Source organism: Spea bombifrons, chromosome 1 (assembly GCF_027358695.1).
Source record: "Spea bombifrons isolate aSpeBom1 chromosome 1, aSpeBom1.2.pri, whole genome shotgun sequence".
NCBI classification, from domain to species: domain Eukaryota; kingdom Metazoa; phylum Chordata; class Amphibia; order Anura; family Pelobatidae; genus Spea; species Spea bombifrons.
The window spans coordinates 57,119,159-57,146,248 of NC_071087.1; the positions used below are offsets into that span (position 1 = coordinate 57,119,159).

The 27,090-nt window shown below is 41.5% G+C and overlaps 1 protein-coding gene across 2 annotated transcripts in view; it reads left to right on the plus strand.

Moving 5' to 3' along the window:
* Positions 1-24,429, plus strand: part of STAP1 (signal transducing adaptor family member 1) — a 33,017-nt gene extending 8,588 nt beyond the window's left edge. Inside the window, exons 2-11 of one of the 2 annotated variants that reach the window (XM_053461701.1) lie at positions 1,728-1,796; positions 9,480-9,593; positions 10,553-10,609; positions 11,278-11,444; positions 12,072-12,200; positions 13,285-13,354; positions 15,337-15,436; positions 19,184-19,309; positions 23,348-23,406; positions 24,162-24,429. In XM_053461701.1, the coding sequence (XP_053317676.1) occupies positions 1,728-1,796; positions 9,480-9,593; positions 10,553-10,609; positions 11,278-11,444; positions 12,072-12,200; positions 13,285-13,354; positions 15,337-15,436; positions 19,184-19,309; positions 23,348-23,373 (858 nt within the window). In that variant the 3' untranslated portion in view covers positions 23,374-23,406; positions 24,162-24,429. The remainder of the gene's footprint in view (positions 1-1,727; positions 1,797-9,479; positions 9,594-10,552; positions 10,610-11,277; positions 11,445-12,071; positions 12,201-13,284; positions 13,355-15,336; positions 15,437-19,183; positions 19,310-23,347; positions 23,407-24,161) is intronic. The other variant, XM_053461700.1, reaches the window with a different exon arrangement.
* The last annotated feature ends 2,661 nt before the right edge of the window (positions 24,430-27,090 follow it).

Consider the following 27,090-nt stretch of genomic DNA (forward strand, 5'->3'; position numbering starts at 1 on the left):
TGAAAGGTAACACACAGGGTTCCATTGGGAACAGAGAGAAGTATGGTAAAAAGGACTTAACAGATGTAACTAAACTGCAACAAGAATAACAAAGTATAGTGGGAGACATACAATTCTTATAGGGATAATGACATCACATGTTTGCAAAGACCCATTTACAAAGCCTCACACTAAACAAGTGCTACATGTTCCTTATCACATTACAAAACATCAAAATAAATGCTACTAGCGTAGTACATTGTTGTACTTGGTAGTAAATATGCACATGCAGTTCCGGGCACCGGGCAGATGTTTTTTCTTTTTAATTTAGCCCTGCTGCGGACAAGCAGCAGGATTAGGATCCAGGTCCCCCACAGCTCTCCAGGGAACCCGGATCCCCCTCCCTGGCAGCTGGTGGACGTCTGCGCGATGCAGACAACGCCCGCTGCTGCCGTCACTTCTGCCAGGGCGCTCGCGTGACATGACCTTCTGGTCCTCCGTCATAGAAGCCCCTGTGTCAGGAAACACAAACCAGATGGAGACAGAAACCTTTATTGAATATACAACAAATAATAAGTGCAGAGAAAATAATGTCCATAAGATGTAGTCAAAAATCCAAGCCAGGGATCAAGAACCAAATCAGGAAGTCAAACAAGCCGAGGTCAGGATACCAGAGGTCAAACTGAGTCAGGGATGTAAGCAGGATTCACGAACCGGAGAGGAAATCAGCCAAGCCAGGAGTCACACACACAGGAAACTGCAGGAACAATAGAGAATGCACTTGGACAGTCTAAGACCAACACAAGAGGGAAGGGTGAAAACCCTGCCACCCTGCAGAAGTGGCAGGCAGAAGCATAGGTTGTCTGTGCAAATCACACAGACGTCCACCGGGTGCCCTCACTAGACACCAGGGAGTCTGGTGGCAAGTCTGGGGAAGCACTGGTCTGAGGGGAGGGGAGGTTGGGCAGATTGGCATTTCTAGGGGCAGAGTGGCATGTCTGTGGAGTAGAATGGCATATCTAGGGGGCAAACTGGCATATCTGAGAGGCAGAGTGGCATATCTATAAGTAAGGTGCGTTATAAATTAAGGGGGGACCCTACAATGGCTATTGGTTTTCCAAATTTCTGTTTGTATATAACATACCCTGTCAAAAGTAGGACTAACTGCATAAGCACATGTATTCCTGTTCATTAGGTAAAATGCTGTTTTACCAATCCCCTAATGTGTATTTTTTAATTTAAAAATTAAATGTTTCTTTAACATTGCACCAAACTATAAGGTTGCGGCCTATAATTGGGCCAATACAGTATTTGATGTATGTTTCAACAGACTGTATTGCATTTAAAAAGGCTTTGCCTTCTACACCTATAATGACTGTAATATAATATATTTTGATGTTAATATTTAATCTTGCTTCCTAAGGTGCATAAAGTGGCATTGTTGACATTCTACATCCACACCTACTGTATCAAATTGTTGGTTCTCCAAATATTCTTTCAAATGTTCTGTGGTTTCACATGGCTGGTGGTTTTAGAGTAATCCAAGGATTGTAGACAAAGCCGAGGAGACGGGCAGTACATATTGAAGCAGCAAATTTATCGCTGATTTGTTTGTGTAAAAATAAAATGGTATTTTAGCTAGCATTTAGACTCATTTGTGTACAGGTATAATAGGATCTGTTGATCTCTCTTAAGCAGTTTTCATCCTTACTTAGCTAAACAACTAAATCTGGTATTTTTTTTCCCAGGAAATAAAGTATTGGACTGAACTACGAGGAACAAAGTTTTTCCTTTATAGTGATAAAAGAGATGAAATTGTAAGTTCTTTTGTTTGCCTTCCATTTATTCTGTACCATGATGCTAATGGTTGTCTGTACTACACAATAATTGAGTGTTATATTATACAATTATTGATTCCAGACATAAGTATAGTTTCAGACCTTAGTTAGTCCTTTGCATAACTGCAAACAATCCTAAGTTTACCAGGATGGTCCAGACTGATGGATATATTTCCAAACAATGTGTCAGTGGTTGCACTCCATTACTGAAACTATTGTCCAAAGTATTCACATCAATAACAACTAGAATATTGAAATAAGCAATGCATTAGAATAACCAAAATGATATTGTAGGTGCCTAAATATTCCAATCAGGTCATTGTAGTAAAAAATAATTAATATAATATAACAACCTGATTTCCATTTTTAAAAAATTGCTGAAAAGAGTGAATGCAAGATATACGGTATTGATTTTTTCAAGGAGAGATAGAGCTTTCTTTTGATACCATAGTTAGATGATTAGCTGAAATTTTCTTAGGAGAAATTTAGTAAAAACTAGCAAAAATTAGAAAAAAACAAAATTTTTTTATAAATTTCCCCTCTGAATCCTTACGAAATTAGGTAAAGTGATGGAAAATCCCCTCCAAGTTTATCAATTCAGGTGTCCTGATTTCAGAAATACCTAATTTATATAGATTTTCCATACTTTCCCAGCACTTATAGGGAACATACTATAAGGTGTACATTTGTAGAAGTTTTATGCTAATGGCTTAACGGGGTTGGGTGCTGTGAATAGGGGCAGGAGGGTTTTACTGGGTAGATGTTGTGTTAGGGCAATGGGATGTAAGGGTTTTTTTTTTATTATTATTATTTTTTATATATATTTTTTATTTTATTTTTTTGTATTTTTATATATATATATATATATATATATATATATATATATATATATATATATATATATATATTTATATTAAAAATGGTTAGAGGTCCTCTTAGGGACCTCTTGAACATGTTATTAATGCCAGTGATGTCACAATGACATCACATAGCTCACTTTATTTTTTTAAATTACCGTATTTGCTCGATTATAAGACGAGGTTTTTTTCAGAGCAAATGCTCTGAAAAATACCCCTCGTCTTCTAATCGGGGTCATCTTCTAATCAGACCTCAAATAGAGGTCTGATTAGGAGACTAAGATCCAGATCCCCCGCACCGCTGCAGGGGACCTGGATCCTCCTGTCTCACCCCCCGACCCCCCCATCATACACACACTTACCGGTGCTTCCTGCTGTGTTGCCGGGGCAGCGGGTTGACGTCTACGCGATCCGCGTAGACAACGTCCGCTGCAGCCGGAAGGAGGCGTGGCTAGCAGCGGGGGTTGTCTGCGTCCGTCGCGTAAACCTTCCCCGACTGTCAGAGATCAGATCTCGGACAGCCGGGGAAAGTATACGCGACGGACGCATACAAACCTCCGCTGCCAACTCCACCTCCTTTCGGCTGCAGCGGAAGGCGACGTCAACCCGCTGCCCCGGCTGGAAGCACCGGTAAGAGAGGGGAGAGAGGGGGGAGAGAGGGGTGAGAGAGGGGGAAGGGGGGTGAGAGAGGGGGGGAGAGGGGGGGGAGAGAGAGTGTGTGTGTGTTAGTTAAATGGGGGTATAGGGTGTGTGTGTGTGTGTTAAATGGGGGCATAGGGCATTTCTGGAGTGGCGTTAAGGGGACATTTAATAGAGCACTCTGCCTCCTGAAATGCCTTATACCTCCCTATATGCCACTCTGCCCCATAATATGCCTTTTAACCCCCTAAATGCCAGAGTGGCATATAGGGGTATAAGGCATTTCTGGAGGCAGAGTGCTCTATATAATGCCTTTTAACTCCCTTAATGCCACTCTGCCTCCTGAAATGCCTTATACCTCCCTATATGCCACTCTGCCCCATAATATGCATTTTAACCCCCTAAATGCCAGAATGGGATATAGGGGTATAAGGCATTTCTGGAGGCAGAGTGGCACATAGGGGGTCAAAAGGCATACCATGGGGCACAGTGGCATATAGAGGGTTAAAAGGCATATCATGGGCCACAGTGCCATATTGGTGTGGCAAGCCTGGGGGCAGATGTGCGTAACTGGGGGACAGGTTGGAAAATACAAGAAATAAAAACAAAATATTTTTCTCAATCATAGCTTTTATTAAAAAAAATAGTTTACATGAATTAACATTTACTGGTAAAACTTTTTTCCTTTAGGGTCGTCTTATATTCAGGCTTTTTCTTTTTTTCCTAAGTTAATATTCAGATTTTGGGGGGTCGTCTTATAATCAGGGTTGTCTTATAATCGAGCAAATACGGTATTATTTATTGTATTTTAGTGATTTTTTTAAAAAAATTTAAATCACTAACCTTTTTTTCTCACTCTCCTCCCTGCGACCCCCCTGCACCAATCACACTGTGATCTCTATGCAAGTCCCCACAGACTTGCATCGAGATCACAGCGTCTGTGCCTCATCGGAGGACAGGATATCCCCCTGTCCTCCAATGACCTTCCGGGTGACGTCAGCAGTGACCTGGAAGGAAATGCCCTATTGCGCAATCGGTGTTTAAAAATGTAACAGTTTTGCGGCTTTCGTGCCGGAAGCTGTTACATCAGATCGGGCAGCAGAAAGCCGGTGATTCTAGCTTCTGCTGTCACGGTGTGTCCCTGCCGCTGCCATCCGATGACCTTCTGGGTGACGTTAGCTGTAAAGCGACCCGGAAGGGAATGCCGGATCACGCAATTAGAATTTAAAACAGTTTTCGTGCCAGAAGCTGTTACGTGAGACTGGGCACCAGAAAGCCAGAGATGCTGGCTTCTGCTGTCAGGGGGGAGTCCAGGCTGTGTCCCTGCCACTGCAAGAAGGGCAAGACGTGCCGGTACGGCCATAGGGGACTGAAGGGGTTAAGGACTAAGGCTGTTTTAAGTCTTTTACACTTACCAAAGCATTTTTTAGTACTTTTGCTATGGTAGGGGATGCAGGGCCTTCTTAAATGATTGTCCTCAGGAAGGGACCTTAGTGGTGAACGCAACATGAATTCAGACATGTTTCACTGTAAGGTTTCTGAAAAAAAGTGTCCATCCTCCACCCTGTCTTAAACAAATAAGGAAGGAAGAATGCTTTTCAATATCAAAAGTGAGTAGCAAAAAATCCAGCAGGAGCTGCCAGTTTTTGCTATAATAAGGAGTGGTTTTGGCAGTTAACAGAGTGAACATGTAAACATAATTTAACATATTAATGTGTGCCAAATGTTTAACAAAAGTTTTAACAAAAGACAATCTTTAAGTAGAATGCATTTTTTAAAAAATATATTTACATTTTCTACATTCCACTCATTAATGGTATGTAAAATAATATTATATTTGTATATGTTTAAGTGGCTTGAGCCATGTCTATGTTTGCAGTCAATGTGCTTAAAGCTGCTATTCAACTCAAACATCGATTCAGCTTTAGCACCTTAACAAAATAAACCTTGGTAGATCTTCAATACCTTTTAAGGAGCTGTTCCTGTCTTTGTGTCGCATAGTGGTAAAGTATTCCCTGAAATATGATAAATGAGACAGCATTTTAAATGATTGAAGAGTTATTTTTGGAAAGGATTTGATCATTCAGCAACAACAGGTGTAATGCTTCTGTGGAAGAGCTGGTGGAACAACACCTTTAAGCCTCCCTTGACATATTTGTTAATGTCACAATATTCATGTTTTTCTCAACAAATAATATATAGTTGAAGCAAAATCCAAATGATTCACTTGGGAATAGATTAATAATTCTATTTGGAGATACAAGAACATTTTTTACTTTTCTCATTCCATATTTGGTGATCTCAAAATGAAAGTATTGGTGTGAAGAAAGATGGGAACAATTAAAAACAGCTGTCCTTGTGCTGTACATTTTGATTCCAGTTTTCAGCAAGTGCATTTAGTTAGCAGTGTGTCTTTATTATTTTGTTTTGCTCTTTTGTGTGTCCTTTTATATATGTTAGACCACTGCAGAGATTGGCTTTTCATGGTCATATATTTAAGGGTATTAAAGAAAGAGAAATGCATAATATGAGCCTCTGTGTCTTTATAAATTGAGAATATAATTTCCTTATCATTGTGAAATGTTTCTTACTAAAGAGACTTCTTCTACATCCCATCTATTTATTAACTTTTGATTACTCTGTGTCTTGTTTTTTTCACATTGTTTGATCAGATGCCTTTTATTTATAAAGAGATTTTATTATACTGTTAACTCTTGCCCTCAATTTCAATCCCCACACACAAGGCCATGTTGAATTGTCTTAATGTCAGCTTACTCAACAACTAACATATTCTTCTGCTCACAACAAAAAAATGGATTTTGACCTTCATAAAGGAAGTAGGTTTGCTTAATTTTTTGTCCCATAGATCTAATTGACTTTAGATACAGATATTTCTCCCGACACTTTAAGTTGGTTATCTTGTTGAACACAAGGTTTTTATTACCTTAGGAGTTTCAGTGGTGATCGACCCACAACTATGGTTGATGTAACAGAGACAGGGGTTATTCTTAAGACTATTTTGCAACAGGCGATACATTCCAAAAAAAATGTCTTCTTGTTCAAATGAATGGGCTCTCTGCTGCCATTGTCAAGGAGACATAAGGTATGTTTGGCTTTGTTGGGAAGACAGAGAACAAGATAAAGAGTTTTTACAAAATATTTAACACCAAGACAGTATTAGCATTAACTATTCAATGGTCTTTTGCAGCCTCTTCTAACACCATCAGTGATTGTGTGTAGGGGGACTGACTAGTGATGAGGGGCTAAAACCTGTAATCACTTAATCTTTCTGGACGGGAGTAATCAAAACCTGATCCTATATGCTCCCTGTGCTAAGTCCAACTGTTCTGAGGTTAATTACCCTTTTCGTCCCTCCTACCCAAACTGCACCTATTATATATACCTACTGTGAACAATCTTTAATCCTGTACCCTGCAGGAAGTGTCTTTTTTGCCTGTTAACAGCAATGTTTCTCTAATCACCCTTATGAGGGGGCTGTCATAAATTGTCTTTACTTTGCTTTAGTTCATCAAGGTTAACTTATAGTCATATACTTAAGCAGTCATTTCTGATCTGCTACATTGACCCTCAAAAACCAAAACAACTTAAAGAACTCAATTCTGCCACTTTATATATCCCACTATATGCCTCCCAACTGTTCACTCTATCCAGCTTTCCCGACAAAATCAGGACTGGCCCAAGATATCGTGCTGTCTGGTGGCGATGTGAAATGCTGCCCCCCCTTCACACCTGATGTCACCCCGCTCTTTGGGAAACTCACGCTCATGCTGACCTCCAATCACGAAGGAGAAGACACCCTGTGCAGCGTGCATTAGGTCCACAGACCACAGGACCGCAGACAAGCTAATAATAGCTAATAGGCTGCAGCAGTGGCGTACCTAGGGTATTTGGCACCTAGGGCGGATCCTGTATGTGGCACCCCCCCACACACTTTAAAGCTGCATAGCTTCTATCATTAGGCAAACATTGACAACATAACTGTTATCATTATATACTGAAGCAGATATTGTCGGGGGTACAGCATAACACCTATCATTATATACTGAGGCAGACACTGACGGTGGTACAGCATAGCTGCTATCATTATATACTGATGCAAACATTAACGGTGGTACAGCGTAACTGTTATCATTATATACTGAGGCAAACATTGACGGTGGTATAGGATTACTGTTATCAATATAGACTGAGGCAGACATTGACGGTGGTACAGCATAACACCTATCACTATATACTGAGGCAAACATTGACGGGGGTACAGCATAACACCTATCACTATATACTGAGGCACACATTGACGGTGGTACAGCATAATGCCTATCAATATACATTGAGCTAGACATTGACAATAATGCAGCATAACCACTTCAGTGTCTGGCTTAGTATATACGTAGGGATGCACCGAAATGAAAATTCTGGACCGAAACCGAAAATTCTGCATTCACTTGGCCAAAACCGAAAATGACTCCCCCACCTTTAAAAACAAAAACATAAAAAAACACTTTTATTAAAAGTAACACACCAAAATTAGACAAAAAAATCAACTACAATATATATATATATATATATATATACACACACACACCAAAATTGGACAGAACAATTCAATAACAACATATATATATATATATATATATATATATATATATATATATATATATATATATATATATAATTGTTAACAGCAATCACAATCCTATCATGCCCATGCATACACAGATTCCAGCATGTACTGGCTGACTTAGCATGATGGCTAGCATGATGGAGTGTGATTGCTGTTAGCAATTATATATATATATATATATATATATATATATATATATATATATAATATATATATATATTGTTATTGAATTTTTCTGTCCAAAAATCAACAACAATAATATATATATGTAATTGCTAACAGGAATCACACTCCTATCATGCCCAGGCAGACAGTACATGCTGGCACGTGGGCATGATAGGAATGTGATTACAGCCTCCCTATGCCATGCTACCCCCACACACACTTACACATCCATGCTATCACACACACTCATTCACAAACATTCAGCATAAACTACAGCATAACACCCATCACTCTCACACACTTACTAATCCACTCTCACTAAATGCTTTCCTACCTTTTCTCTGTCACTGTCACTTTTCCTCGTCCTCTTCGTTCTTCCTCTTGGCTCTTCTTCTTCTCTGTCCTGTCTTTCTGGTGCAATGAGTGCGGAAGGCGGTGGGCGTAGCTTCAGTTTTGTGCGCCGGGACATAACATCAAATCCCGACGCACAGCATCAGTTGCCGTGCACGTCGAAAGGGAGCAGGATCAGAGGTCTGCATTAACAGACCTCCTGCTCCCTTGATTGACTTTAAGCCAGTTGCAGGAAGATCTTTGATCTCCCCAACCGAGCCTGCTCCTCTAGAGACAGACGTTACCGGCCGCCTCTGGAGGGGTGCCGGCGTGGTGGCACCCCTCTGATGAGCGGCACCTGGTGCCGACCGCCGTCCCCCCGCCCCCTGCTAGGTACTCTACTGGGCTGCAGTGTCCAAAAGCATTTCTTGGGGCGGCAAAGTGCCACCTTTTCAAAAGTGCCGCCTGGGGCAATTGTCCCACTATGCTCCATAGCAGGGCCGGCCCTGGCTGCAATCTTGTGCAGGAGCAGTAGAAATGCCAATTTCCCAAGTGACCTGAGCTCCGGTGGGGGTAGAAGTTGGAGAGGTATGATTATGACTATGGTATTTGGCACACTATATCTCTGGTATGTATAATATAATGTAAAATCAGTATGAAAACAATGATGGAATTTGAAGCCAATCTTATGAAATGAAAGATTATTGTCATGTTAAAAAGCCCCTATTAATCTCTTGCCAGATTATTATATTTTCAAATTCTGCCAAATAGTTAAAGGGGAATTCCAAGTTATATTAAACTAATACAGGGAAGTAGGGAGCTTAAAACTACAGGTCCAATGATTGTATTTGTTTTATAAATACAGTTAAGATAATTTACCTTTCGGAAACTTCCTGCTTTCTTCAATTTCAACAACGAAAAATATCAGAAGTGCAAAACAACTCTTTCTTTTTCACTGAAAATGTATTTCAGGCGAATGTCCCAAGAAATGTGTAGGAAGTTAATTAATTGTTTGATTTTCTCTAGTACACTGATGAAATTGACCTCCAAAGTTTGGTATCCGTGGAAGACAAGCCCTCAGTGATTAAACAGTGGGCAGAAGTCATTCTGACCTTGGCGAATGAGGAAGTTCACATAAAGGTGAGCAAGGGTAGTAATAATAGTTTAAGTCTAATTATATAGTGCCAAAAAACTTGGTACCTTTCCATGTTTGGCAAATAAGACAAGTGTGTTTACTGATTCATATGAAATAATGGGCCTTTTATTCTTATACAGATGGTATTATTATGATTATTGAATACCTGCCTATGCCTTTTATTTTCAAAGTCATCTGTCAATAAAATCAAGCTCAAACTAAACAAATATCCAAATGACTTTGCTGGTTAAAGTAAGCACTGTATCTAATAAGGTAGATTAGATCAAATCATAGTACAATAGTTATAATAATTTATCACCTTATAAAAAAGCTCAAGGTAAACCCGTGTTTTTTTACATAATAACAACAAATGAGCCTGTCAGTATTGTATATATTACTAATGTGAAATGCTAACATTTCTGCCACTTACTGATCACGCCATTTGATTTTGTGTTTGGACCATGGAAACACAGTCATAAAGAAACTTGAAACTTAGTTACATTAAAACGTAAGAAACCTTAAAGGTAATGTAGGAAGAAATGGATTGGCTCTTCAAGTCTGCCTCCTTTATGACCATTTTTATCATACAAGGACATATTTATTACAGGAAAATCATGTTGTGCTGCACTGGGGATGTTTAATAAACACATCATTGTTCCCAAGGAATTAGCTCCCACATTCATGTGGCTACAGAGACTGATCGCATCCATATCTGTGGGGTTTGATTGTAGACCTCTAAAGCATATTATTTGTATTAGTATTTCATAACTTCCTATGCTGCTTGACAATTTATCATTGTTTACTCATAAAATGGGCAAATAGCAATTAAGGGAGCCGGTTTATATATGTGTCACTAAGACAACGAGGGTGCAAGAGAACCAAAAGCCAACAAAACTGACCAAACTAAACAAACGTAAATAAACATTTATTCATTCATTAATAAAGTTCTTGTTTTAATTTCCAGACAGAACTTGCTGAAGATGCTGAATTTTGGAAAGGATTTATTCTCACTGTGGTTGAGGTATATCTCTATCTATATCTATCTATCTATCTATCTATCTATCTATCTATCTATCTATCTATCTATCTATCTATCTGTATATTTATCCTCTCTCTATCCATCTATTGACATCCTTTATTAATCAAAAAATCTTGTTGAAGCACAAGGCCATTTTTGCATTTGACAGTGTTCATGGTTCACTAATGGTAAACTCTTCACTCCATATTATATGTGCCCTCTGCTGGAAATAGTTCCGGAAGGGTGGATAACCATTATTATGCTCATTGGTCTGGAAATGAAAGTAATTGACCAGGAAGATCCCTCTGGTTTTTGCCATTAAGCTTTTTGTTCCTCTCTTTTATAAAATATTTAAACACATCTTATTTTAAAAGTAAACTTTTTTCCCTGTTATGTTTCAAGTCTATGCAAAAAAATCTCAGCAATTTACCATTGATGCTTACTTCCTGTAGCATGCAGTCTCTTGCACCGATAGCACGAAAACCTTATATTCCTTCAGCTGATTTGGCTGAAGTTCTGTTTGGCTCTTATTAAATATTGCTGATTTTCTTGGGTTGTAATGTGAAACTGGAATGAACATAGATGCTGTTTTTCCATGTTGAAGCAAAAAATCTTTGCGTGCACAGATAAATTAATCAGGATGTTATTATTGTTCTAAACTTTGTGTTTAGCTATCAGTTCCAAAATGCTTGAACCTGTTGCCTGGACAATTAATCAGACTACAGGAAGTGCTAGAAAAACAGAGACATTTGAGAACAGCTTATGAAGACCTAGGATCTCCATTACATTCTCCAGATGCCTCATCTGAAAGCTATCAGGATGTGATCCCGATGCCATTGTAAGTTACGAGTGCAATGAAAAATAAGTGATACAGACCTAGACTATCTTAGTTACAGGGTAGAACACTAGATTTGGTTAAGTTCACACTCAAGCGTGTCAGTCAAGTGAGTTAAAGAGGTGCTAATCGACTACGCTCACACTTTATTGAATAGACCTGCCTGTGTACATTGACTTTATTGTTCTAGCTATTGATGTAACTATGTATTTATTTTACAAGCACTACTTAATGTAAGAATTAATTTTGTGCTGCGATAGACTCATACAAAAAGCTTGCAAGAGCGAATTCCCTGGGTTGCGGGAGCAACATTTAGACACACTCCACTCCCTGTCCATTACCATTTATCTGCCCCCCATACAAGTATAATGTGGTTGAGTGTAGCCCCGTCCATAACAGCAGTGGTCCCACCCACTGATACTGTTGGCCCTGCCCATCTATACCATCAGCACCACAGGCCTATGATGTTAACCCTGCTCATCTACTTCATCCTGCGACCTGAAGAGGGAAGGCCCCAGGGGAAATTTCCAGTATGGTTATTGCTAATATTCATACTTTTAGATTGTAGTAGCACTATGGAATCTACTGCCTCTCTATAAATTAATGAAATGTCTATTGCTTTTTTCCTAGGTGCTTTCATAATGTGTCCCGTACAGAAGCTGCAGACATGCTCTTGAAGATGAGGAGCAATGGCAACCTTATCCTGAGGCCTGGTGCAGACAGCAAGAACTATGCTGTGACTATTTGTGAACCTACAGCGTATGTGCAACTTATATAGCTCATAAATTCAAAACAAGCATACATGAGTACTATATGTCAGGGATAGCATCTCTAGAACAATAGGATACCTGACAACATTCCCAGCATAATTCAATGGTGGTCCTCCCACCCTACATAATACTAGACCTAAAAAAGGGTGGGATTGGTTTGTGGAGGTGGATCTAAACACACGTGGAGACATGTATGTTAAAATAGAGCAGAAAGTGGACTGTAGAGTAGGCAAACCAGCGTGGATGAAGAACTATGCAGTTCTGGATTTAACTTACTATTATACTAAAGCATTTTATATACACTAATATATACTGCATATATATATATATATATATATATATATATATATATATATATATATATATGCACACACTATATGGTCAATAGTCAACAGGGACTTTTATGACATTGCATTCTAAATACATGGAGATTAATATGTAGTTGACTCCCAACCTTTGCAACTACGTTCCAGTTTGATGGGGTTGAGGTCAGGGCTCTGTGCAGGCCAGTCAAGTTCTTGCACACCAAACTCATCCAACCATGTTTTTATGGACCTTGCTTTGTGCACTGGGGCAAAGTTATGCTGGAATAAAAAAGGGCCTTCCCTGAATTGTTCCCATAAAGTTGGAAGCATAGCATTGTCCAAAGTGTCTTGGTATGTCACCTTCGGCAAGGTTCATCAAGACATGGTTGGATGAGAAGAACAGAGAACTAAGGTTAGCTAGCTTAGAGAGATCTTATAAATCTTACTTACACAATACTGGTACAGTGCAGACTAGCAGTAATAATGATTAATGATTTAACACTAATAATAATTATAATAATACACTAACCTAAGACATGTCTCCTCTTGTGTTCACTGTATGGTCTCTTATGTGCTTTGATCACTTCATTTACCCCACTCTATTACACTTCCAGAATCAATGATGAGATCAATTATGCACCTCTCTTTTTATAGTCAATACTAATGGAGAGGCTGCACAAATCATGAATCAGAATTACATGGATAATTGCAAATCGAATACCTAGAAATCTTCTGATATTTAACCCTTTTTTGTGTTACTTTCAACAGAAATGGTCAGGTTAAGCATTACAAGATACTAACCACAGAACAAGGCTACACTATTGAATTGGATAATCCTGTAAGTCTGCATCTAGTATGTGTATTTTTTTAAATGTATATCTGCTTACTTATATTGGTTGTATGCATATGTGGGTATAAATTAGACTTGTGCATTTGTATTTGGGCGAACATGAAAACGTACACGAAGGGTGCGTTTTCATTGTTCAGCACGAATACCAAACGTACGAACATGGCAGCGGCAAAACGTAGACGAAGACACACAACACGAAGAATCTTCATGCTCCTCTTCGTTTACTAATCTCCCTGGTCCCTTCCCCATCTAGCCTACCTTATCTATGCAGCATCACAAGGGTTAACGGGAGAGGAAATCCATAGGCTTGTCGTCAGGAGTTAAAGACCTTTAACTCTTGGAGCGGGGAGACAGGCCAAGTTCCCTATCAGGAGTTAAAGGTTGATGCCAGAGTCGCTCGCACAGCCCTTTAACGCCTGACTGTGGAACATGGCCTGCTACTCGCGGGCACCGGGTAAAGCACTGCATCTCCGGTCCCCTCCGTCTCCGTTACAGAAACTTCTGGGACATGCTGACACCTCTGTTGATGAGTCTACCATATGTAAAGCAGTGTTCATGGCATGACACCACACCACTGCTGTGCAAAAAAAGACTGCTGCATGTCTGAAGCTCGCAAAAAAGCAACAGGATGCTCCACAGTGTTACTGGCATAATATACTGTGGTCATATGAAACAAATACTGAGTTGTTTGGGATTAATGCAAACACCATGTGTGAAGAAAGCGCACCAACATGAAAACCTTATCCCAAGTGTAAATGAAGACTGTGGGGGCATCCAGGTGTGGGGCTGCTCTCAGGGCCTGGACAGCTTGCTATCATTGACAAAAAAATTATGTACCTTGTTTATCAAAACATTATGTGGAAAAAAAGTGGATCTGCCAATTGAAGCTCAACAGAAGCTGGGTGGTGCAACAGAACAACGACCCAAAGCACAAGTAAATCGACAACAAAATGGTTGCAACATGAGGTCAACTTAGGAGTAGTATACATTGTGCAATAAAATCTAAGGAAGCTTCAAGTATTAGGCTGCTTAGTAAATGCACAACTATTATAGTTATAAATACTTATTTTTATGCTGTATGCATATTAGACGTGATGACAACTGTCTAATGTGTCAAAGTACAAATAGACATCTCTGCCAAAATGTATCTAAATTTGGCAATACGTTTTTTAGCAACCAGCTTTCCTTGGAGACCTAAAAAAAATAATTGACTGTAATACTAATTCATCCTTTTCAGTATTTTTCTAATAGTGCTGTCATGACATTTAACATGATAACTGGGGTCTGTACCGTAGAGTCTCAGATGTAACTCTTGGGTTTTTTGCAATTTCTCTGAGCAATGCACGCCCTGACCTTGGGGTGAATTTGCTGGAACGTCCACTGCTGGGAAGACTGGTAACTGTTTTGAATGTTTTCAACTTTTGAATAATCTTTCTCACTGTAGAATGATGGAATTGTTTAGAAATGGCCTTATAACCCTCACCAGATTGATGAGCAGCAATAATTGATTCTCTAAGATCATTGCTGATGTATTTCCTCCTTGGCATTGTGTTAACACACACCTTAATACTCCAGACCAACAAACTGCTAAAACTTTGGCTTTTATAGAGATTGTCACACTTGCTGATGATCAATTAAGTGCATTTGATTAACAGTATCTATCTGGTACTTAGCATCTTAATCCCTATGGGAGCAGTAGGGGTTTAGTTAGTTTTTCACAAATGGCTTCTCCATTTTGGCTTTATTTTCATTGAATAAATCATGACACAGTTTAATATGTCATGTGTTGTTGTTGATCTGAGGTTGTATTTACCTGACGTTTAGACCTGTTAAGAAGCAGATATAGTTATTATGCCCTCATATGCAAAATCATAGAATTCAAAGAGGTTGTTTTTTCTCTTTCTGCATTTACACTTTTCTGAAAAATATCATCAGTAGCATTCCTGATATTGATTACTTTTACTTCCAAGGTCACTTTGAGAAGCCTCCATGATGTTGTAGAGCATTTTGTGAAGGAAACAAGTCACAAGCTGAAACCATTTGTCTCATATGGATATGAAACAAAACTTGGTATGGAATTTTATTTATAGATAGATGTCTTGATTATCCTTTGTATGAATTCTATTTGTAACTAGACAGCTAAGAAAAGTTGTCTAAAATTTTAAATAAAGTCATGGTCTCTGTCAACTCAAAATGGGTAACTCTATATGGACCCATTAATGATTTATTTGTGATCATCAGGGGCGTAACTAGACCCCTCAGGGCCCGGGTGCGAGAATCTGTTAAGGGCCCCCCACCCCCCCAAAAAAACATGATTTTTACCCAACAATTTTTTTTCAACAAATTCAATTTACATATTGAATCATTTCTGTAAAAAAATCAAAGAAAAAGGGGCGCATGTTCAAAGGGCATAATCAAAGAAAAAGGGGCGCATGTACATAGGGCCCTTTTTGTACATGCGCCCCTTTTTCTTTGAATACATAAATAATCTTTCCACCAAAACAGCCTGACTGTGGCATTTTTGCCACCAAAACAGCCCGGCTGTGGCATCTTTGCCACCAAAACACCCCGCCTGTGGCATCTTTGGCCCCATAACAGCCCGCCTGTGGCATCTTTGGCCCCATAACAGCCCTCCTGTGGCATCTTTGCCACCATAACAGCCCTCCTGTGGCATCTTTGGCCCCATAACAGCCCGCCTGTGGCATCTTTGGCCCCATAACAGCCCGCCTGTGGCATCTTTGCCACCATAACAGCCCTCCTGTGGCATCTTTGCCACCATAACAGCCCTCCTGTGGCATCTTTGCCACCATAACAGCCCGCCTGTGGCATCTTTGGCCCCATAACAGCCCGCCTGTGGCATCTTTGGCCCCATAACAGCCCGCCTGTGGCATCTTTGCCACCATAACAGCCCTCCTGTGGCATCTTTGGCCCCAAAACAGCCCTCCTGTGGCATCTTTGGCCCCAAAACAGCACTCCTGTGGCATCTTTGGCCCCAAAACAGCCCGCCTGTGGCATCTTTGCCACCAAAACAGCCCGCCTGTGGCATCTTTGCCACCAAAACAGCCCGCCTGTGGCATCTTTGGCCCCATAACAGCCCACCTGTGGCATCTTTGGCCCCATAACAGCCCACCTGTGGCATCTTTGCCACCCTAACAGCCCTCCTGTGGCATCTTTGCCACTGTAACAGCCCTCCTGTGGCATCTTTGGCCCCATAACAGCCCGCCTTTGGCATCTTTGGCCCCATAACAGCCCTCCTGTGGCATTTTTGGCCCCATAACAGCCCGCCTGTGGCATCTTTGGCCCCATAACAGCCCGCCTGTGGCATCTTTGCCACCATAACAGCCCTCCTGTGGCATCTTTGCCACCATAACAGCCCTCCTGTGGCATCTTTGGCCCCATAACAGCCCGCCTGTGGGATCTTTGGCCCCATAACAGCCCGCCTGTGGCATCTTTGGCCCCATAACAGCCCTCCTGTGGCATTTTTGGCCCCAAAACAGCCCTCCTGTGGCATCTTTCCACCAAAACAGCCTGACTGTGGTATCTTTGCCCCCCCCTTACACATCCATGCTATCTCTCACACACACACACACATATATATTAATTCACAAATATTTACTCACTAATTCACAGATAATCCATTCAATCATTCAGATATTCATACATTGATACTCATTAATTCCCTCATTCAGATACTCATTTACATATACTCATTCACAAACATTCATTCACTCACTCCTTCACAGATATTCATTAATTCTCTCACTCAATCTCAAATACTCCTTCATGCAGCCTCCCCTTACCTGAACAACCGAAGATGTAAAAAGTATGTGCCGCTCGGCGCTCGCAGACCAACTTGTTCAGTGCATAGGGGGAAGCAGATGCGCAGCAGGGTCATGTGACGTACGTCACGTACGTCACGTGACTGTTGGATTCCTGCGTCCCCCGGCATCCTCGTCTGCCAGTAAGTAGCGGCCCCCCGCGGAATTAATCGTGGGGGTTGCCCGGGCCCCCTAGAGTGGCGGGCCCGGTAGCAGCTGCTGCAGGGTTAAGGGGCAAGTGCCCCTTTTGCCCTGAGTTATAGACGGCCGTAGAGGCCGCATAGGCCCAGTCAGTCCGGTCCTGACTGGGCCTATGCGGCCTCTACGGCCGTCTATAACTCATAGACCTTGGGGCCCCTTGCCGCCGGGGCCCGATTTCGGGCGGCCCCTTGGCTTGGGCCCCCCTGCCACCGGGGCCCGGTCGCAGTCGCGACCCCTGCGACCCCGGTAGTTCCGCCACTGGTGATCATATTATTTGCGCTGAGGAAAATCAAAATGCGGTATCCTAGAGTGATGATACAGTATCTCACAAAAGTGAGTACACCCCTCACATTTTTGTAAATATTTTATTATAGCTTTTCATGTGACAACACTGAAGAAATGACACTCTGGTACAATGTAAAATAAAGTGTACAGCCTGTATAACAGTGTAAATTTGGTTTTCCCATCAAAATAACTCAACACACTAATGTCTGAACCGTGGCAAGTGAGTACACCCCTAAGTGGAAATGTCCAAATTGGGCCCAAAGTGTCAATATTTTGTGTGGCCACCATTATTTTCCAGCACTGCCTTAACCCTCTTGGGCACGGAGTTCACCAGAGCATCACAGGTTGCCACTGGAATCCTCTTCCACTCCTCCATGACTACATTACGGAGCTGATTGATGTTAGAGACCTTGCACTCCCACACCTTCCGTTTGAGGATGCCCCACAGATGCTCAATAGGGTTCAGGTCTGGAGACAAGCTTGGACACTCCATCACCTTTACCCTCAGCTTCTTTAGCAATGCAGTGGTCGTCTTGGAGGTGTGTTTGGGGTCTTTAACAGCGATAACACCAAATTTAACACACCTGCTCCCCATTCACATCTGAGAGCTTTTAACACTAACAAATCACATGACACTGGGGAGGGGAAATGGCAAATTGGGCTCAATTTGGACATTTCCACTTAGGGGTGTACTGACTTTTGTTGCCAAGGTTTAGACATTAATGGCTGTGTGTTGAGTTATTTTGATGGGAAAACCAAATTGACACTGTTATACAGGCTGTACACTCACTACTTTACATTGTAGCAGAGTGTCATTTCTTCAGTGTTGTCACATGAAAAGATATAATAAAATATTTTAAAAAATGTGAGGGGGTACTCACTTTAGTGAGATACTGTAGTTTAAATAGTTAACTATCAATCTCCTACATACTTAATCATTAAAGGGGTTAATCCTTGTAAGAACAGGTTAGAGCTAGTGGTTGTTGATCACAATAAGGCTTGGGTGTATGTTCTCACTAACCCAGATTCATTATATGTGCAAGCTTGAATTAATTCTGCCCTCATGACAGGATTCAGTAATGTACTACATTATAAAGTTGACCAGCAGATAGACTGAAAGGGAACTATTAAAGGAACCAATTTGTCTAAAATATGGACAAGTCTTTAGAGTGACTTTATATTATAGAGCATGTGAGGGGTGATCAGTGTGGAAGGGTAAACTTCTTTTACAAATAAAGAAAAAATGGTGTATTTAATAATCAGAAATAAACATTGTCAGTACTTCTGTTACAGCTCATACTCTTTTTGGTAATGGAAATTAACTTTATTATATTCAAAATACCAATCAGCTATTTTTATTCCTAAATTTCCTCTTAATGTTAAGTTCAAGACCTCATTGTGCTTTTATGATGTTGTTCTTTTTTCATCCATCTTAGCCTTGACATTAACAATGTGAGACTTTGCATGCTATTCCGAGAGTTTTTAGACAGCACCAATTATGATTACCTTACAGCTACTGATGTGAACAAGGTCCAGAAGACATTTCCTGAGACCACTGTGAGACCAGTAGTCTCAACAACAACATCACAAGGAGCAAATACACTATTTCGACGGCTAAAAGAGAACTCCTACATAAATGGTGATTATTAAATTCTTTTGTTAATTTCTTTTGGCATCAAAATGTCTATATTTCTATAGCATATATGATAACCAAAGCTCAACATCTCTAAGACCGAATTTATGGTAATCCCGCCATCAGCTCTGTCCACTTTTCCTGACATCTCTATTAGGCTAGGTTTCCATTTGTTTTTTTTTTGCTAAAAACGCCCATAAAAACGCCAATAGCGCCACCTGGCGTTTTTTTAGTGAAAAACGCAGCAGCCAGATGTTAGCTGTTCTTCAATAGGAAATCGCAAAATGCCATTTCCACTTGGCGTTTTTCTGTTTGGCGTTTTTTCGGTCCTCTTTGGCGTTTTTCTGCTTTTTTGCGCTCTGTGGCAGTTTTTCAAAATCGCAGCATGTTGACACTCTGGCGTTTTTTGCAAGGAAATCTTGGCGTTTTTCTCCAATAGAAGTCTATGGGAGAGAAAAAACGCCATGAAAAAGCCATGTGGGTTTATTGCCTTGGCGTTTTTTATGGCGTTTTTTCCACAGTTACAATGCAGAGGATGGACCCAGTATCTGTGTGTCCTACGAGAAATAGGCTGAAAACAAACAGTTTCACACAAAACAAAGTGCTGGACTGGTTCATATTGAATTTTACACCATTTGGAACAAACATGCCATTACAAACAAACATACCCGACGCATCAACTGGATCCTGCGTGCCAAAAGCAACAGCAAACAATTTGCACCATCATTTGGGGCCAATCTTCCCAGAGGAGCAGACATTCGAAATAAAGCATGCCTTACAAACCACAGAAAAGAGACAAAAGGGTCCGCCGGGGCGTTTAAGTAGAACTCTACCAAGTAAATGACATCAGGAGAGGGCAGATACTTGCCATTTATCCTAATCCCTTTTAGCTGGGTGAAACTTCTAACTTGTAAAGGCTGGAAAAACTGCCTAAGGTCAAAAAAAGCAATTTCCACAGAAAGGCTAAAACGCCAGAAAAAACTCCAGAAAAAACGCCAAAACGCAGGTAAATGCAGTGGCAGTTTTCTTGGCGTTTTTCCTGGCGTTTTTCATCAAGAAAAAAACCCAAGTGGAAACCTAGCCTCACCGTTGACAACTCCACTATCCAACCAACAGACCAGGTTCGCTGCCTTGGTGTCACCCTTGATTCTGCTATCTCCTTCATTCCTCACATCCAGTCCCTCATCAAATCCTGCCACCTCCACCTGAAAAACATCTCCTAGATGTGCCCTTTCCTCACACAAGAAACCACCAAATTACTAATACACTCCCCTGTGATATTCCGCCTGGATTATTGCAACTCCCTAACCGGTCTCCCCCTCTCCTGCATTTCACCACTTCAATCCATCCTCAACACTGCAGCTAGATTAATTTTTCTCTGCCGCTGTTCCTCAGCCACTGCTCCACTATGCCAATCACTTCACTGGCTCCCCATACTCTTCAGAATCAAATTTAAACTTCTGACCCTGGCCTATAGAGCCCTCAACAACTCGGCATCCCCTTACATCTCTATCCTCCTATCCATATACACCCCTACCCGCTCCCCTTCGCTCCTCTCACGACCTGCGGTTATCTTCTACTGTTGTTACCTCTTCCCACTCCCGTATTCAGGATTTCACCTGCGCCGCAACCCTCCTGTGGAATTCCCTTCCCCGTTCCATCAGACTTTCTGCCTCATACGCCACTTTCAAAACCTCTCTGAAGCGTACAACATTCCTTCCCATTACTCCCAACCATCATCATAATCAAGCCATCTGAACAATCAACAGTTTCAACACATCATCGAAACCAGATCAACTCATCCCCATCCAAGCAGTCCTCTCCTATTGTCTTACTTCCCCCCCAACCATCGACTAGATTGTAAGCTCGCAATATGTTATACAAAGCCTGTTTCCAAATGTTTTATTCAAGTTTTAAAATAACATTGCAATTAAAAAATAAAAGCCCCAAAACACTATAAAAAGCTCAGGATACAATAAATCACAGCATTTTGGCTACATGTATTATGTTTTGTTAAATCCTAATATTTAATTGTAAACATTGTATATACACTCACTGGCCACTTTATTAGGTACACCCTGCTAGTACCGGTTTGGACCCCTTTTTGCCTTCAGAACTGCCTTCATGCTCCGTGGCATACTTTCTACAAGGTGCTGGAAATATTCCTCAGAGGTTTTGGTCCATATAGACATGATGGCGTCACGCAGTTGCTACAGATTTGTCGGCTGCACATCCATGACATCCATGATGCAAATCTCCCGTTCCCCCAAAGTTGCTCTATTGGATTGGGATCTGGTGACTGTGGAGGCCATTGGGGTACAGTGAACTCATTGTCATTGTCAAGAAACCAGTTTGAGATGATGTGAGCTTTGTGACATGGTGCATTATCCTGCTGGAAGTAGCTATCAGAAGATGGGTACACTGTGGTCATAAAGGGATGGACATGGTCAGCAACAATACTCAGGTAGGCTGTCACGTTTAAACGATGCTCAATTAATACTAAGGGGCCCAAAGTGTGCCAAGAAAATATCTCCCACACCATTAGACCACGACCACCAGCCTGGACCATTGATACAAAGCAGGATAGATCCATTATTTCCTATTGTTTACGCCAAAGTCTGACCCTGCCATCTAAATGATGCAGCTGGAATCTAGATTCATCAGATTAGGCCATGTTCTTACAGTCTCCAATTTCAGTGAGCCTGTGAAAATTGTAGCCTCCATTTCCTGTTCTTAGCTAACAGGAGTGGCACCCGGTGTGGTCTTCTGCTGCTGTAGCCCATCTGCTTCAAGGGTCAACGTATTGTGCGTTCAGAGATGGTATTCTGCATACCTTGGTTGTTCAAGTGTTTATTTGAGTTACTGTTGCCTCTGTTATCTCAAACCAGTCTGCCCATTCTCTTCTGACCTCTGATATGAACAAGGTATTTCCATCCACACAACTGCCGCTCACTGGATATTTTCTCTTTTTCGGGCCATTCCCTGTAAACCCTAGAGATGGTTGTGCGTGAAAAGCCCAATAGATCAGCAGTTTCTGAAATACTCAGACCAGCCCATCTGGCACCAACAACCATGCCATGGTCAAAGTCACCTAAATCTTCTTCCCCATTCTGATGATTGGTTTGAACTTCAGCAAGTTGTTTGGACCATGTCTACATGCCTAAATGCATTGAGTTGCCATGTGATTAGCTATTTGTTGTAACAAGCAATTGAACAGGTGTACCTAATAAAAGTAACCAGTGAGTGTATATATAGTGTGGCAAAAATCACATCCTCTCTGGCTTACATCTCTCCCATTTCAAAAGGTTAAGCGTGCAAGAGCACACATCACAAGGAAAGTGGCATTGCAGGAGCATCCAATGCTACATTTTGTGAGTTACAGGGAAGAGCATGCAAGTTTATTGTGAACTTGCAATGTCCTCAACTGTAACTTGCAAAATTAAAACTCCTATATTTGAAAATATAGCCTAACAAAAATAAATAAATGAAATGGGGGTCCCCAGGACATCTATTAGCCAAGGGAGGCCAAGGATTGGCTCCCCTTACTCAACCCCATGTGTGGCATGGGAGGGTAATAAAATAAACTTCAAACATAAAAATACTATTTAGACAACAAGACTTTTCCTTTGAATAGTTGGAGAGGAGAGGCTTTTAAGATGATATCGTGCTAGAAATCAAAGCCTTTTTCCTGTCCGTGGTTTTAAATGTTGACAAAATAATCGCAATGTACGCATAAAAAAATTGCAAGTTTGCCTCCTTTTTGTTCTTACGTATAAAACCAATTCTGAAATCTTTCTGTATAACTTATAGACTCAATGAAACAAAAAATGTGATTTGAATAAAAGTATCACTTTTTATACATAAACCTCATAATTCATACAAGCAGACTTAAAAAAAATATGCATATCAGAGAAAACAAAAAAGGAGTAAGTAGAAAAACCCTGGCAAAATGTTCCATGAAGGGTTTTATTGAGATCAATGGCAATATTGTGGGAATCTCCCCAGGGCACTAGGCTACATCTCTATTTTTTGTTTTATTGACAGTGCCTACTTGGAAGGTGAAGATGTAGAAAAACAGACGGTCACTATATTTTGTTAACTTGGTAAGTAAAGATGTTAGTGTGACTGAGCATGTGTGTATGTGTAGGGTGTAAGAGTGAGTGTGTGTTAGCATCTTTGTCATCATATGGAGTTAGAGTGTGTGTGTATGTTAGTGTATGGTGTCAATGTAAATATATGTGTGTGTCAGCGTATGGTATTAGAGTGTCATTGCTAGGGAGAGGAGGGAAAGTGATAATGTGTGTAAACATACGGTGTTAGTGTGAGTTGGTGTTAAAGAAACAAGAGGGAGTAACATTTTTGAGCTTAATTAAAATGTCTGTTTAATGTTTCCTGCTGACATCAGTAGAAAAATAGATTAAGCTTGCAAGAGCTGGCCACTTTCTTCTCATACTGTGCCAGTATGTCTTACGTGTGCTCATGTTTTGTATATTGTCAATTTTAATATTATTGTAATCTTGTGGTTCCCCTTTCGTAATAAGACTTCAAATTTGATGGTGCTCTATAAATCTAATGTAATGTAAGCAATGTTTGCTGAACAAGACAAGATGCCATTAAATAAAAAGGGCACACAGAAACAAATGCTGCAGATCAATGGGAAGTTCCTACTTAATAATTAAATATCAGATAATAAACTTTACTGTTGTGAGAACTGGCCGCGGCTGCAAGGAATGCATAGATAATTACATCTTGACAAGGTAAGATCAAACTAAACTGTATGGCTAGGCCCTTATGTAAAATTTGAGCAAAAAAGAAAAACAAATATGCGTTTTGACATGTGAACATTAACAATGAACAGTTCTGGTATGACTCCCACAGAGACCTGATCTCAACATCATTGAGTCGGCTTGGGATTGCATGAAGAGAGAGAAGCGACTGAGGGAGCCTAACTCAACAGGAGAACTGTGGTTAGTTCTCCAAGAAGTTTGGAACAACCTACCTGCCGAGTTCATTAAATAAACTATGTGGAAGTGTACCTAGAAGAAATGATGATTTGATTTAGATTTTTCTTTTGTTTACTCACTTTGCATTTTGTTAAATTATAAAAAATAAACTATTAACAAGTCTATTTTTGGAAGCATTCTTATTTTACACCATTTTTTCACAACTGCCTAAAACGATTGTACTGTATATTTTCACAGATAGAACTACAACTATTTAGATTTTATTATATGAATGTATAGGTTTTTTGTTATTGGTGGTTTGTGACCCCCCTTAATTTTGACACAGTAAGCAAAGACACACATAGTGTAACACTGTACCCTAACACACATTCTATTACCATACACTGACACTTAAACAATGTACGCTAACACTCACACTCTAACACTGTACATGGGCACGCCACCCAGTCTGATACTGTATGCCATAACACCCAACACAGTCTAACACTGTATGCTGACCCCTCAAAAAACAGACACTCCAAAACCGTACAGTGAAACACTTTACATCAGGGCCGGACTGGCCCACCGGGATACCGGGAAATTTCCCGGTGGGCCGGAAGGTCCGGGGGCTGGGAGGCCATGAAGACAGCCGCTGAGCTGCCCCCCAGGCTGCCCGTAATCTAATCAAAGCGGCCGCTGGGTGCTGATGCGGCCGGCCGGCCGGCATCAGCACCCAGCAGCCGTGTGCGATGGCCGTCTAGTGATGGGAGCAGTGTGAGGGGTGAAAGCTCCGCCCCCTCGCACTGACCTTTCACCCCTCACGCTGCTCCCATCACTATGCGGCCATCAGATTGCTGGGAATGTAATCTGAACGGCCGATGCCGCCGGCCGCCTCTGCTTTAATACTTTTTTTTTTACTTTATATGGCAAGCCGATCCAGCTTACCATATAAATATAAAAAAAAAGTGTTAAAGTAGCTCCGGCCGGCGGCATCAGCACGCACCGGCCGTTTAGATTCAGGGCCGGACTGGCCCACCGGGATACCGGGAAATTTCCCGGTGGGCCGGAAGGTCCGGGGGCTGGGCGGCCATGAAGACAGCCGCTGAGCTGCCCCCCAGGCTGCCCGTAATCTAATCAAAGCGGCCGCTGGGTGCTGATGCGGCCGGCCGGCATCAGCACCCAGCAGCCGTGTGCGATGGCCATCTAGTGATGGGAGCAGTGTGAGGGGTGAAAGCTCCGCCCCCTCACGCTGCTCCCATCACTATGCGGCCATCAGATTGCTGGGAATGTAATCTGAACGGCCGATGCCGCCGGCCGCCTCTGCTTTAATACTTTTTTTTTTACTTTATATGGCAAGCCGATCCAGCTTACCATATAAATATAAAAAAAAAAGTGTTAAAGTAGCTCCGGCCGGCGGCATCAGCACGCACCGGCCGTTTAGATTACATTCCCAGCAGTCTGATGGCTGCATAGTGATGGGAGCAGCGTGAGGTGGAAGCTCCGCCCCCTCGCGCTCAGACTGCTGCAGCACCGGATGTCAGGTCAGTGGCATCCTGTCAGCATAGAGGAGAACGGTGTGCAGCTGCCAAGAAGTCAAGAGAAGTAGAAGGTGAGTAAAATAATGTATTTTTTGTACTGTATGTTTTTTGTATTTGTTAAAAACAAAAAAATCGGCATGTGTGTGTATGTAAGTGTGTCCCCCTTTATGCCACTCTGCCTCAGAAATGCCTTATACCCCCCTATATGCCACTCTGTCCCATGATATGCCTTTTAACCCCCTATATGCCAGAGTTGCATATAGGGGTATAAGGCATTTCTGGATGCAGAGTGACATATAGGGGGTTAAAAGGTATATCATGGGGCAGAGGAGCATATAGGAGGGTATAAAGCATATCGGGGAGGCAGAGTGGCATATAGGGGGCATAAGGCTTTTCTGGAGGCAGAGTGCCCCATGATATGCCTTTTAACCCCCTTCATGCCACTCTGCCTCCAGAAATGCCTTATACCCCCTATATGCCACGCTGTCCCATGATAAGCCTTTTAACCCCCTATATGGCAGAGTGGCATATAGGGGGTTAGAAGGCATATCATGGGACAGAGTGGCATATATTATTTTTTATTTAATATGGCAAGCTGGATCGGCTTGCCATATAAAGTAAACAAAAATGTCTCATGATATGCCTTTTAACCTCCTATATGGCAGAGTGGCATATAGGGGGTTAGAAGGCATATCATGGGACAGAGTGGCATATAGGAGGGTTGAGGCATATCAGGGAGGCAGAGTGGCATATAGGGGGGTATAAGGCTTTTCTGGAGGCAGAGTGCCCCATGATATGCCTTTTCACCCCCTTTATGCCACTCTGCCTCCAGAAATGCCTTATACCCCCCTATATGCCACTCTGTCCCATGATATGCCTTTTAACCCCCTATATGCCAGAGTGGCATATAGGGGTATAAGGCATTTCTGGATGCAGAGTGACATATAGGGGGTCAACGGCATATCTGGAGGCAGAGTGGCATAAAGGGAGTTAAAAGGGATATCATGGGGCAGAGGGGCATATAGGAGGGTATAAAGCATATTGGGGAGGCAGAGTGGCATATAGGGGGCATAAGGCTTTTCTGTAGGCAGAGTGCCCCATGATATGCCTTTTAACCCCCTTTATGCCACTCTGCCTCCAGAAATGCCTTATACCCCCCTATATGCCACTCTGTCCCATGATATGCCTTTTAACCCCCTATATGGCAGAGTGGCATTTAGGAGGTTAGAAGGCATATCATGGGACAGAGTGGCATATAGGGGTATAAGGCATTTCTGGATGCAGAGTGACATATAGGGGGTCAAAA